Source organism: Salminus brasiliensis, chromosome 16 (genome assembly GCF_030463535.1).
Source record: "Salminus brasiliensis chromosome 16, fSalBra1.hap2, whole genome shotgun sequence".
NCBI lineage: Eukaryota > Metazoa > Chordata > Actinopteri > Characiformes > Bryconidae > Salminus > Salminus brasiliensis.
Window position 1 is genome coordinate 34,648,392 of NC_132893.1, and position 14,664 is coordinate 34,663,055.

General features: G+C 37.3%; 1 protein-coding gene across 1 annotated transcript; it reads left to right on the forward strand.

Annotated features, from left to right (window-relative positions):
* Nucleotides 1-3,704: 3,704 nt before the first annotated feature.
* Nucleotides 3,705-14,311, forward strand: sftpba (surfactant protein Ba). Its single transcript, XM_072659260.1, has 12 exons — nt 3,705-3,794; nt 4,655-4,719; nt 6,049-6,123; nt 7,910-8,032; nt 8,741-8,854; nt 9,883-9,957; nt 10,692-10,875; nt 11,546-11,688; nt 11,776-11,856; nt 12,101-12,208; nt 12,795-12,832; nt 13,135-14,311. The coding sequence occupies exons 1-11, from the start codon at nt 3,743-3,745 to the stop codon at nt 12,828-12,830; spliced, it is 1,056 nt and encodes a 351-aa protein (XP_072515361.1). The 5' UTR covers nt 3,705-3,742; the 3' UTR covers nt 12,831-12,832; nt 13,135-14,311.
* The last annotated feature ends 353 nt before the right edge of the window (nt 14,312-14,664 follow it).

Consider the following 14,664-nt stretch of genomic DNA (forward strand, 5'->3'; position numbering starts at 1 on the left):
TCTACTAACTGATGTGTTAAACTGTGCTCTTCTGACTGTGTTCATGTAACTATGTTCTTCTGTGTATGTCTAACTGTGATCTTCTGTGTTCATCTATGTTCTAACTGTGCTCTTGTAATTGTATTCTTCTAACTGTGCTCTTCTGTGTTTTATTGACAGATCTGTTAAACTGTGTATGTCTAATTGTGCTCTTCTGTGTTCTACTAACCGATCTGTTAAACTGTGCTCTTCTGACTGTGTTTTACTAACTGTGTATGTCTAACTGTGCTCTTCTATTTTCTTCTTACTATTTTCATCTAACTGTGGTCTTCTAACCGTGCTTGTTTGTGTTATTTTAACTCTTCTAACTTTCTTCTATTGAATAACAACTCATTCTCACCACTGACTTTACATTTGAGTTTATTCTAATGTTATATCAACAATAAATAAGGACTTATTATATAAAATATTATGTTAGTTAATTAGCTGTCCTACCTTCTACACCAGTTCCCAACATAATCAGGCAAAGCTCTGCATTGTGCGCAGTGTCCTCTATCAGGAAAAGGATATTTTCTTCTGAAATGATAAACAATTTTTACTTCAGGGAACGTATTTATTACATTTGCATTACAGTTCATCACTATCAGATTCCATTTCTGACATATAGGAATCTAAAATGCCATCAGTGATTCAAACTGAATGAACTCAAATGAACAAACTCAAATTCATGATCTGTGCAATGCAATTTCCAAATAAAAATCTTACTTCTAATATTCTTACTAGTAATAACATCAGATCAATAGGTTTATTATATAGAGCCATTCTGACTAGTTATATTGTCAGGACAATATATTATTTTCCTATAAATCCTGTAAATTTGTCTATTCATATGTTACCATTGATTTACATGGACTCTCGTTTTGTGTATTGTGTATTATTAGATATTTACAGTTACATAACTATTTTGGTAAAGTTAAAAATATAGAGTAAATCATCTCTAATTTAGTTTTGACTAGTTGTAATATCCACATGCGTAATATATATTACCTAGTTGCAAAATGGCTTTATAGACACCTAAGGACTAATACAAATAATACCCTGAATTAATTCCCTGAAATGATATTTAGGAAAAGTGTAGTACATGTTGAGTACTGTGCATCTAGTTATCCATACTGACTTCTGACTTTAGCAGTATCTAGCTAAACTTAGAGGGATCTTTTGGATCATAGTCTATACAAAGTAGCTAATGTAGCTTCAACGTAAATTTAATAGAAAATAAGAATAGGAAATAGGAAAAATTGCATTACAGAGATCTTGAATCTGTGTTTTTACTAGTAAAGACTGAGTTATGGCTTGCATTGCTGGTAAGGGATAAAGAGTTTGCCTTAAAAATAAGATTCCATGTAAATCAATGTTAAATCAATGATTAATTAAAATACATTACATCATAAATGAAGCTAACTATATTCCTGGCAATACGACTAATCCCAATATCTATATTGTTAATGTTACTATTAGCTAAATATTTCATAGTTAATACCTGAAGTTAAAATTTGTAGTAAGAAAAACAGCATTACATGGACCATAATTTTTTTAATACATTTTTACTAGTAAAAATTTAGTTATAGCTTGTGGTATTTTATGCTATGCTAGTGAGCTAGCTAGCACTAGCTACTTCAAGCAGCTCTTCCTCAATAGTGTTTCCATGAGCTTTGACTTTAAGAATTGGAGGAGATGTCAATGATATATGAATATACTGTATGAATAATGAATGCATAATGTCAATAATGTCAAATGTGAATTGTGGTAATAGCAGCAACACACCTGATGCTCATCCTCTGTTTTACCTTTGTTTTACACTCTCTGATACTGCTCAACATTCTCTGCCCTCCATAAAATCCTCTCAGAACTAACCTCCTCATTTTACCTTTTTCGAGTAAATGGTCACCCAGCCCGACCTGCTGGAAGATTGCCCGTTGAGGTCCCCTCTACCTGCATCAGACCAGCTGCCACCTACCAATCCGTCCATCAGGCCCCCCACCCACCACCACCCATACCAGACCAGCGGCACACCCTCCTACCACTGCTACCTGTCTAATGGCCATGTTCAAACCTAAATACACTCTTAACTATCTGCCACTGTTAATATCACCACTATTACCTATCTGCTGTACCTGGTTTGGTCATTTTTATCAATAATTAATAAAAAGTTCTGATCAGAGGAGGTCGGGTCGGGTCTCCCTTGCGAGTCTTGGTTCCTCCCAAGGTTTCTTCCTCCAGCTCTGAGGGAGGTTCTCATTGCCACTGTTGCCGTTGGCTGCTGACTGGGGGTCTTTGATCCTTCATGTCTTGCGTTATTTCCTCTTTTTGTCTCTGTTTTTTATTAATTACTAATTATGTAAAGCTGCTTTGTGACGACAACAGTTATAAAAAGCTATACAAATATATCTAACTTGACTTGACTTGTTTTACAGAACAGAAATCATCTCCATTGGACCTTGGAGAACTTGAAGTGAGCGTTACTGTTACAACACACACACACACACACACACACACACACACTTAAGATATTAATTTAGATTTAAAAACATCAATTAGTCTCAATTAGTTTGGAGAGACCCAGCTTTGCTTTAGGCCAAATGCTATGGCAATATCTCTCTTTAAAATAAAGATGCTTCAGATGGTTGTTTGAGTGATCCACATTCTTCAAACATTATTTCTATAAACATTATTTTGGTTATTAAGCCATGGTTCTTAATGGAGCCAAAAGTGGTTCTTCTGTGCTATTTCTATGGTATGGCATATAAGAACCATTTGAAGCTCTTATTGTAAAGAGTGTTTTCTGTTGACCAATATCTGTCCAGGAGTGTTCTGATCCACTTTCACCTGGTCAAGGTCATGGTGGTGGGCCCAAAGCCTATCTGGACTCATTGGATAAGAGGCCAGTCAATCGCAGGGTAATCAGTCAATCCCAGGGTGTTTTTATATTGGTATATACATATCAAAATTGCAGTGTAACACAAAATCTTGTACCTTTTTGACATAACATGTATCTGGTAGTCACTGTTTTTAAATTTCATGATGAATAGAGCAATAGGAATTAGGCAAAATTACTTGGAATAGAATATTTTTACATTGACTTCCATCGAAAGTTAAGAAGTTTTTTCCCTCCTACTGTAAAAATGCCATTTTGGACATTCAAGGTTTTGCATGATTATGATATCTATCATTTGAAAGCATTATTTATCCAATAATATGAAACTATTTATAATATGAAATGTATTTTTCAGATAAATGTATAAAATGATTCTAATAGTACTGTGCACCTTCACAAGGTTTCAAATAAATCAGTTGGAACCTATAAAGCTATAAAAATAGTTTTTTAACTTTTAGAATGATGAAGAAAGCTATAGGTGAGTGTAAAAAGACTGAAGTTATCTCAAAAGTTAGCTCAGTGTTGAAATCATTCTCAAAAAACCTTGGTTTTAATAAAGCATGAAAATGACCACAAATAGTGAACCTTAACAAAATCTTGTGCAATGTTTGACAAATAGAGGGTTTCTTTGGTGGCTTTGTCGAATCTCTGTGTGCTCGATTAGGAAGAGCACTTACTTATCAGGGGGCTGAGTTTGTGGGTTTGGGTTCTGGCAAAGCAGATCGTGGATTTATTTTAGATATAGTTCCTGTTTCGAAAGAGGCTCAAGGTCTATATAATGGCCCTGGAGAGCAGTTCTTCAAACCGACGCCTAGACTGTAGACAGACATGGCCTCCTTCAAACTCATGACTCTTGTATCCCTTGCACTCCTCGGGACAGGTAAATATATATAACATCTGTGTGATTTTAATTTATTGTTTTACTTTGATACTTTTACTATAGTACAGTATCTGCTCTTTAATTGATTTAGACTGGGGTACAGTACCCACACATTAACATTTACTATAGTACAGTTTATGTTCTTTTAATTGAATTCGATTGTGGTACAGTACCCACTCTTTTAATTGAGTTAGATTGGGATACAGTACCATACTTTCACTATAGTACAGTTTCAGCTCTTTAATTGAGTTAGACTGGGATACAGTACCATACTTTCACTATAGTACAGTTTCAGCTCTTTAATTGAGTTAGATTGGGATACAGTACCATACTTTCACTATAGTACAGTTTCAGCTCTTTAATTGAGTTAGATTAGGATACAGTACCATACTTTCACTATAGTACAGTTATAGCTCTTTAATTGAGTTAGATTGAGATACAGTACCATACTTTCACTATAGTACAGTTTCAGCTCTTTAATTGAGTTAGATTGAGATACAGTACCATACTTTCACTATAGTACAGTTTCAGCTCTTTAATTGAGTTAGACTGTGATACAGTACCGTACTTTCACTATAGTACAGTTTCAGCTCTTTTAATTGAGTTAGATTGGGATACAGTACCATACTTTCACTATAGTACAGTTTCAGCTCTTTAATTGAGTTAGATTGGGATACAGTACCATACTTTCACTATAGTACAGTTTCTGCTCTTTTAATTGAGTTAGATTGGGGTACAGTATCCACACGTTAACATTCACTATAGTCCAGTTTATGTTCTTTTAATTGAGTTTGATTATGGTACAGTACCATACTTTCACTATAATGCAGTTTCTTCTCTTATATTTTACTCTTTTACAGCCAAGACAAGATTTGTGGATACAGAAAAGGTACAGGAGACTCTGAAGGACACTGATGGTCTTATGGTGAGGCACTGGTTTAAATGAAATGAAACTAGATGACAGATGTTTACTTATCTCGGATTACATTTGCTCTGTAACAGTGCCATATGCACTGGCCCTGTATGATCCAAAGTGTCATCAGCATCTACAAGTGTTGCTTTGGCCATTTTTAGAGTGTATTAATTGTACAAATGAAGACGTGACGGCTCTCATACCCCTACTGTGCCTGAAACTGTGCACACTAAATACAGATCTTTATCAAGAAATGCACTAATCTCACTTCTCCTTTGCCTCTGCACAACATGTGTATTTTTGGATTTGAGAAGCAAATCTATCATAAGACTTTCACACTCATTCTAAACCTTGTGAACCACATGATGAAAATTCACTGAATCATTTCTGTGACTTATTCAGTATCCACTGTGAATACTTTTACTTTTAATGTGATATTCGGTACTCTTTAGGCGTGTTTCTGCTTTCTTCATATTTGAATGATTTACACTATGTGCCCAAATGTTTGTGGACACTCCTTCTAATGAATTCATTCAACTGTTTTAAGTTGCACCTTTTGCAGAAACAGATGTGCAAATGCACACACAGCTTGTTTACTCCCTGTAGAGAAGTACTGCCAAATGTATAGGACTCTCTGGACATGAACCTATTGGCACCATTAAAGCCCCCAGTGGAGCAATCAGAGGAACTGTGTTTTCTGGAATAATGCATGGTGCTCTATCCATGACTTTTGGTTCATGAGATGTTGAGGTGGGGTGAGGGGTGGCGATCATCATTTAACATCCTGACCTTATTAATGCTCTTGTCGCTAAAAGCAATCAAGTCCTCACAGCAATGCTCCTCCAAAGTCTAGTAGAAAGCCTTCTTCTCTGGACAGTAGAGACAGTTACTCCAACAAAAGCAGGATAAGCTCTGTTTAATAAACTTGAATTCAGATTATTTAGGAAAAGAGCAGATGTCCCAATACTTTTGTCCATATAGTGTATTTTAGATCTCTTCTAAATTGAAATAAAACGTATTATTAGTGGTAAACATATTAGTGGTAGTAGTAATAGTAGCAGAATTTTTTCAATGTGCAATATCACCCCCCACCACCACCCCACCCCCACATGTGCAATTAAGGGTCCATTTGAAATTATCTGTAAATAATGTGTAAATAATATTGTTTATCTATTATTTATATTGTACATATATTGGTAATTTATCTACATTTTGCATCCGGGTGTCTTGCTATCCCAGCTGCTGTGGCACTGTGAATTTCCCCACTGTGGGACTAATACAGGATTGCCTTATCCTATATTACCTTATCTTAACTGTGGCCTTCTGTCCATCTGTCTGTAGGATGATGATGCCTGTCAGGATTGTATTCATATTATTGAGCTCCTGAAACACCTGATGTCAGACGAAGAATTCCAGGTAGGATGAAAATACTTACACACACACACACACACACACACACACACACACACACACACAGGTAATTGTGTGTTGAAAATTATGTATTTTAAAGCAATAAGTCATGAGAGGCTGTGTGTTACAGTGATTTTACCTCATTTAAGGGAAAATAGGCATGATGTGAAGTAGAAAGTTAAAGTGTACCACATAACATTATTGCTTATTGCTTTAATAAAACTTCAAAACAAAATGTAATGTGATCAAATACACCAACATTCAATCAATAATTTAATCGGTTTATTGATAAAAATTGCGGGAAAGTAATTTTAGGCCGTGGTTGCTATAGGTTTACATGTGAAATATGAAAGGTGTCTATAATAAGGGGCAACACAACAACGTTAATTACATTTATGCATTAATTACATTAAGTTTATGGGTATGCTCACAGATTACACTTGAAAACTTTAACTATCTAAGAACTGAAGTCTAATGGATGGCTGAACTCACTGCTTTACCTATGCTACCACTGTCTCACCAACAGGAAGGCGTTCAGGTGAGAAAGCTTTCGTTATTTTGTGGAAACTTAATTTTGGGGAGTTTAATCTGATCAGATTATGAAATAAAACACTTGTGCATGATGCTGGCTCCCTTTTCCTCACCCGTTCTTTAAGTCTCACTAGCTGCTTGACTCTAGGGAGGGAAATTCAGGACAAAGGGAAAATTGAAAAGAGAAAAAAAAGCCACTGAAAAGCAGAAGTGGGGGCGACTGGTGTTTCCCTGGATTGCTCTTTTCTTTCACTCTTTCACAGACACACACACACACACACCTAAATCAAGAATATGGGGGTTTATCTCTCACATGATTTGTCTTCCTGTCACCCATTCTACTCCTTATCTCAGTGCTTTGAAGGAATTAAAAACAGGAATAGAAAAATGCTCTCCACCTCTCTCTGGTATTTCTGCACCTGGGTGGCTGATAGTTCTCTCACTGTGGTTAAAAACCAGCAGGAACCCACTCCGCCCTGTGCTCAGTTATTCTTTAACATGTACGCACTGTTGATCAAATAAACTGTACAGATGAAGGTACCTGAATGGTCCTTGGCTTGGACATACGGTTCTAGGGGAAGAAGAACTTTTATTGCTTTAAAAGTTGTACATTATGTTTTTTAAAAAGTTCTAGATCTGTCATAATTATATGATTTTTGCTTAAAACTAACGAACTAAATAAACAAATAACTAGCAGAGCCGTAGGTGTACACCAGGGATGATCACCTGATAATCTCCGGAATTCAACAACCACCTCTTTCTATGGCCCAGGGGGCGCAAGTTCGAATCCTGGCAAGCCATTCTGCTTTGCCATCAGCAGCTGGTGTCGTTGGCTGTGCTCTCTCTGGGTGGGTAGATCTTAGGTGATGTTGGGACCCGGCGCTTTCCTCAGAGTGTGTCGGCTGCCTGGCAATTTTGCACTGAAGAGAGGCAGTGGCTGCCTTGAGGTGTATCAGAGGAGACATGTGTTAAGTCCTTACCCTCCTAGCATCGGAGCATTGCTAGTGCCAGTGGCAATTATGAACAGGTTGGGCAGCAAGAAATGAAAAAGGGGAAAATTCAACAAAGGAATTACAATCAAAACAACCATCTCTCGTAGTTTGTCCACAGTAATGTCCACACTAAGAGACAGGTGAAAGGCTCTTCAGGAAAGCAAAAGACGTTCTCGAATGCCATCACACCGAAGAACCCTGTCTTCTTTATTCATAAGAGTGTGGTAAACAGGCCTGGAGTGTATTCTGAAGTGTGTGTTTTTGCTCAGGAGAAGCTAAAGGACTCGCTGGAGAAGCTGTGTGACTCGTTGCCTGGGGAAATGCCGAAAATGTGCCGGGAGCAGGTGGACATGACCCTTCCACTGGCCATCACCTTCATCAACAGCATGATGGTAAGAACATCTCAGATACAGCCAGAGCTGAGGCTTAGGTGAAGGGTCAGGGGTGAATAATTTAAGGAGCTAGATACTACCTAGGTACCTGGGTTTTTTATTTTCGTTCCACTCATGATGTTTGTGTGGGTTTATATATCAATATAATATATATATATATATATATATATATATATTTGATATATAAACCCACACAAACTTCATATATATATACTTTTTCCCAATACCGGTCTTTATCCCTAAAAGACAAACAAGCTGTTTTTGCTATTATGCCCTTAGAAATGGAATCGTCAGGTCCAGAGAGTAAAAATCCACCCCAGGATTATGTTCTAACTGCCAGGGCAGTTCTGCTGGAGCTTAGCTCTCAATGTCCTTAGGAGTGATATATGTGAAAGAGCTCTGATGCTTTGTATTGTGCCTCATTGTGCCAACATGGGCCAAAGCTGAAACACTCCTTATAACTTCAGTATGAATTCACAGGGCTAAACTGTTACCTGGATATGTTCACCGTCTAATTGGGATTTTCTTGCATTTTGCAGAGAATCAGTAGTCCCATTAGACCAAAAAGATAAAGTGATAAAAGCTCAAAAGCTCAGACCAAAGGAAACTTAACCTATCAGATATGGACATTAATAGGTTAAACAGTAACCACACCAGTACCCACATGTTTCTTCCTCTACCTATCTCTCTCTCTCTCTCTTTCTGCAGAACCCTGGTGATGTGTGTGCCTATCTTGGCATTTGTGATGGTCAGCTAAGGGGTCAGATACAGGAGCTGCTGAGGAATCACATGCAGAAGACTGTGGTGCTCCCCACTATTACAGTAAGGATGGACTGGGTTTCTGTATGACTACACCAGAGACAGATTAGCACCCGGGCCTGCAGGGCATGACCAGTCAATTAGTCAATCAACCTTGTTGAGTTTGCACTCGCAAATAAAACAAATGAGGATGACCCCTTAGAAACTGACTAACAAGCCAAGCCAGCCAAGGTAAATAGCAACAGATTTAAAAGAGCGGTTAAGATTTAACCCCTTAACACCCCAAAGGCTTGTTGCACACTAAGGTGTGTTATTAGTACACTGGTCCATTTTACTTGAACTTGGTATGTTGCTAAATTCGTAGGCTTGTTTTATCTCCACATGTTTACAGTGTTACTTCGCCAAACAGTGAACTCCTACGCGCTTCGGTGCCTGGATTCCAGAATTGCAGCAATCCATTAGTTTCTCTTCTCTTGTGTTTCAGCTGATCTATGATAAATCAAAATGCTATCTTACACTGAAAAGGTCACTTTTCAAAAAGGTTATTTGAGGTCCATTTGATATTGTTGCTTTAAGAGACTAAAGATTTATTCGTAGTGGTTTCATAGTGTAGTGGATAACTCTTAAGATAACTCTTAAGCCCTATTCCCTATTATTTTTTTTATTATTATTTTTTTATTATGAACATCCAACAAATGCTATAAATACATTTTTATTCCCACTCTAGTTGCCCTTTTTCCTATGTTTTATTTTTAGTTTAGTTTAGTCTTTTCTTTTAAGTGCATAAAACTTTGATTTCACTTTGAAGTAATTGGACAAATTAATGTAATACATTATATAATTACTTTGTATTATAAGTCTCAACCAGTCAGTAACAGTAGTAGCTTTTTACAGCCTAATGATGAACAGACTGATAAATACGCACATTGGTATTGAAAAGCCAGGATAAATGATATAGTCATATTGATATAGCTAATATTTACCTATATTACCCTTAAGGTACTGTACAGGCCCATTTTTTTCCATGTTTTTATGATCTATATGGGGCTGAACCTGGTTGATTTGGTCCCTCTTTTCGTTTCCATCTGCAGCTGAACTCCTCTATTCCCTGCACTATCTGCACATATATTGTGGATGTAGTGAAATGTATCATACCCAAAACCGAGGTAAGATCATAATGAATACATACACCCACACACACACACACACACAAACACACTATGCAAGATACTTGAATCAGATGCAACTTTAACCCAATTTCTGTTGATTAATCTTCTCTTCTTCTTCAGTTTGATCATGTATCTTATATAAGGTCAATGTGTGTCTTACTGTAGTGCTGTTAACTTTTTAACCTTTTTTAACGTAAATTAATCATCTTACCAAGTCTGGTCCCCAACTTCCTCCCATATGAGCTCAGAGAGTAGATCAAACTTGATTCTGATGGAATATGGATTAATATATATATATATATATCAGTATATCAGTCATGTGTTACACTGACTGATCCACTCATAAATGAGCTCAGCTGCTTGCTTGGAAAAAAAAATCCAGCGCATCCAACAATAAACTCAACATGGAGGTTTTTTTTTTTTCAGTGAAAGAAACATAATAGAAACACTTTGTAATTAGTCAAAGGAGCCAAACACACCTAATAAACAGACTGATGGGTTTAATAACAATGTGGAAATCTATGAATAGATCATTTCTTAGGTGTCAGAAATGTTTGATACATTATATCTATAAACATGGACTGAAGTATGGACACAGTCTGCTTTGCTCTCTACTTTAGTCCATACGATGTCGAACCCACATAATCAGGTCTATTAGAGATTATTGGACTCCTCCACACAGTTTGAGGAGAGTGTGTGACGCTAATCGGTGGGGTCTATTTATCCCTCAGAATCTCCTGATCACACTGCTGGGGGACGCGTGCCAGCTACTCCCTCCCCTGGTGCGGAACCAGTGTACCGTGATAGTCACGAGATATGTGAGGATGCTGATCAACATCCTGCTGGACATCATCTCCCCCGACAACCTCTGCTCTCTCCTGCGTTTGTGTAAAAACATGGAAACCCGTCAAAGAGGTTTGGAGCCGACTGCTGCAGACTGTTTCTTATATGTTCAGGTTAAGGTGGAATTCCAATTATTGGTTTAGTTGTGAACAGAGCCAATTAGAGAGAAACGCTCTGTTCGAGAGAAACCTACCCAGTCAGAATTGTTCACAGTGGTGGTGAAAGGAAGCAGACATCTGAAGAGTTTAATGCCTATAAAAGCTTCCTCACTTTACACTATTTTACCTTAGACAAAAATAGTGACCGATTTAAGGTGCAGTTATCACAGAGGTATACAAACTACTGCATCCTAAGGTGGTGAATAAGCTGCATTGATTTTGGACTGCTAGAATTGGTTATAATTCATTTATCTTAAATATTTAATTTAATTAATATTAAATTTTTGGGCTTATACTGTTTAAATGAGCTATGTGGGTCAACATTAATTCTTTGACAGATATAGTTATCCAAATCCCACCTCCTCACCCATTTTTATTATTATATTTTTTATAGCTTTTTAATATTATACTTTTATAGCTTATTAAAGTCTTATTTATTTTGACATAATAATATTATAAAATGCCCAGATTTAAACTCAGATTTAACCCTTATTACAATAATCAATAATAATAAATAGTCATGTATTTATTAATATTAGTATATCTCTGACACTCTCGCTTGCTCTCTCTCTCTCTCCCTGCAGCAGCGTTCTCGCTCTCGGACTGTGACTCGTGTCTGACTCTGGCTGTTCTGACCCGTCTCAGTCTGGGCTCTAATGCCACAGAGCTCCAGGCTGCCTCCTTCCTCCACACCGTCTGTCAGTCTCACCCCGGTGCCCTGCCAAAGGTCAGCTTCAGTCGTACATCTTTAACCTTTAAACCCTTTAACCCTGTGTGACACTGCTTCTCAGACTTTCCTTTGGTTCTTCTGCAGTGTGAGAGCTTTACTCAGCGTCACGGCAGCCAGCTTCAGGGGCTCATGGGTAAAGAGATGACAGCTCTGGACATGTGTGAGGTAGTGTACTATAGCTGTTTATTGGCCTTATTTTGAATGTCATTTTTAAAACTACACTGCAGTAATTAGCAGCCTTGTTTTCCTGCATTACCTTTCTAGATTACCCACTAGAGGGCACTAAAGCCTTACTTCCTTTCTATGAGGTTTAATCAGCAGAAGTGAATTTAATTAACTAGCAAGCAGTGAAACATAACACACGCAAAAGATTAACTGAGCATATTGTTCTGTACCCTGTGGCCCACAGAGGGCAGGTCTGTGTGAGAATCATAGTGGGCCACACCTCGCAGGTGACCCCTGTACTTTGGGCCACATCTACAGCTGCAGAGACCTGCAGACAGCGCAGACATGTGGGGTGAGTGAGTGCTGATAAAAAGGAGACAAGTTTAAACAGTAGCACAAGATAATATATTAGTTTGAAGCATTCAGAGCTTCAGGATTTTGAACAAAAGATAATAAATAATAAAGGTAATATGCTATAATATATATGATATACTATAATATTAATGATTAATGATTGATCATTTCTATAGAAAGAACAATAACAAGAAGAAATTTCAATTTCAAACTAATTACAGTAATTAAATATGTAACTATTGTTAAGGCTGAACTTATTATTATTATTATTATTATTATTATTATATTTATCACTTGTAATCCTACAAATCATATGCGTTTACATTATTTACTTGAAACATTACTTACCTTTTCACTAATACATTATTTAATATACCTAAATGATATAAAATGTAATTTATTCTATTGATATATTGTAAATTATACAATAGCTCACAGCAGGCCTCGTCCCAGTTGCTAAAGAGCGAAGGGGAAAGGTCTCGTGAAAGAGAGATGGTGAAAGTAGAACAGGAAGGAATGGGTCACTGTAGTTCAAAGGTCTATACTGTGTTGTAAATGTCACACATCTGATGTGTCCCTCTCAGGTGGTTGCCTTCTGCCAGCAGAACGTGTGGAACTAGATGTAAGTATCAGAGCCCCGTCTTACTGGGCAGGAGATGCAGCATTACGACTCATCAGCAGCACCATTAGAGCTGATTAACATCCTCACATCTAACGATTACACTCATGTTCAGTCATGTACAGTCATGCTCTGGTAACATTGTATAGAAGTTCTAAAGGTATACAGCAGCTATAACTATAGCCTTCTCCATGCATGTATGTAGCCTTAGTATGTGAAGCTATGCATGCTTCTGTACACGCAGCGTTCCCTCCAGTCGTATGCTGTGCTGTAACTGTGTTTCCTTGATTTTTCTTTAATTACAGACTGTGATGAACTCCACACAGAGGACCTTCAGCTTCAGAACTGCTCCATTTCTCATCACAAACCACATTCTCCACTTCCTGAAAACCGCTACCATCATATTTGCTTTACTAATCTGGGCTACAAGTTCAACCTGAGCCGTGACCCTGTGCTACAAGTCATTGTGGCCTCTGCTATTGCTTAAACAAATAAGATAAAACATCTTAGATTTCCTGTATAAACACGATCTGGTGGATGAGCTAACAGGGCAGCACTGGGTCTACTATGACCTGACCACCTTTATTGACTTCATTCACGTGATCTGGGCTCTTTCTCCCCTTTGAAAATGACTTGCATAACCACCATTCATGCAGTCAAAGTCCATCCACACCATTGCACATGGCAAGCTTTAGAACAAAAGCATTTTAAGCCTCTTAAATCTTTTTAACTACCGACACCACTGCCACTGCAAGCAACCCCCTTCCCATTTCCTGCATGTAGATCAGTTGTATTTGTATGTAGGGCTGGGCGATATGGTAAGAAATATTATATCACCATGGTTAAAGACATTTTTACGACACATAATAATCATCACGCTACATGTGATCACACACAAAATGCATCAGTTAAAGCTACTATTCAAATACTCATAATAATCACTAGTACAGAGATTCTTCATCAAAATGTGCTGCACTCTGTCCAGTTAAACCTAATAATTGGACACTAATTACACTGTAACAGTAAATGTGCAGCTGATCAGTGATGTCTAGGCACTGACGATATCCTTGATATGCTTAGAAAAGCGCACTGCGTATCACAATAACAACATTGATCACGATACGTTAAAATATCGTCAGATTGCCCAGCCCTATTTATACGTTGACAGTCTTTTATTCTTCATTTCAAAGCCAAGACCTGGTTAGCTGACATGTGCTTCTTTTGTTTACAGTAGAGAAGATGCTAGGCTAACATTGCTAACAAATATACTTTGAACTAATGAAGATCTGAAGAAATGGGATTGGTGACAGTCCGAGTCCAGTGTTTGTTAGCAACGTTAGCCTGGCCTCTCCAGTTGTAATCTAAATCTTAAATTTCAGTTTGCTAATTAACGATAATGACCTGCTTTTGTTTGATAGAAACCTGTATGAATTGTATGATTGTGAACAGCACCGTTAAAGCACCAATGTGGATCAAATCAAATCATTCTTGGTGGAAGTTTCATACCATGTGTGCTTGACTGAATGATCATTTGGTTTTCGATCACTGACCTGAAGAAACTCATATATAAATAATTCCAAATAAACATAAAGTCAGTGGTCATTGGGTTTATTCTTGGGTTTATTCTAATGGTGTATAGAATTAATTACAGGTAGACACTCTCACTGACCACTGACTTTATATAACATTAGAATAAACCCAAATAATCAAAGTCAGTGATTAGAGTGAGTGTCTGACTGTAAAACTTTATATGACATCAGAATAAACCCAAAAAACAAAGTTTTACAGTTAAACACTTTCTCTACTCACTGACTTTTGGGTTTATTTTAATGTTG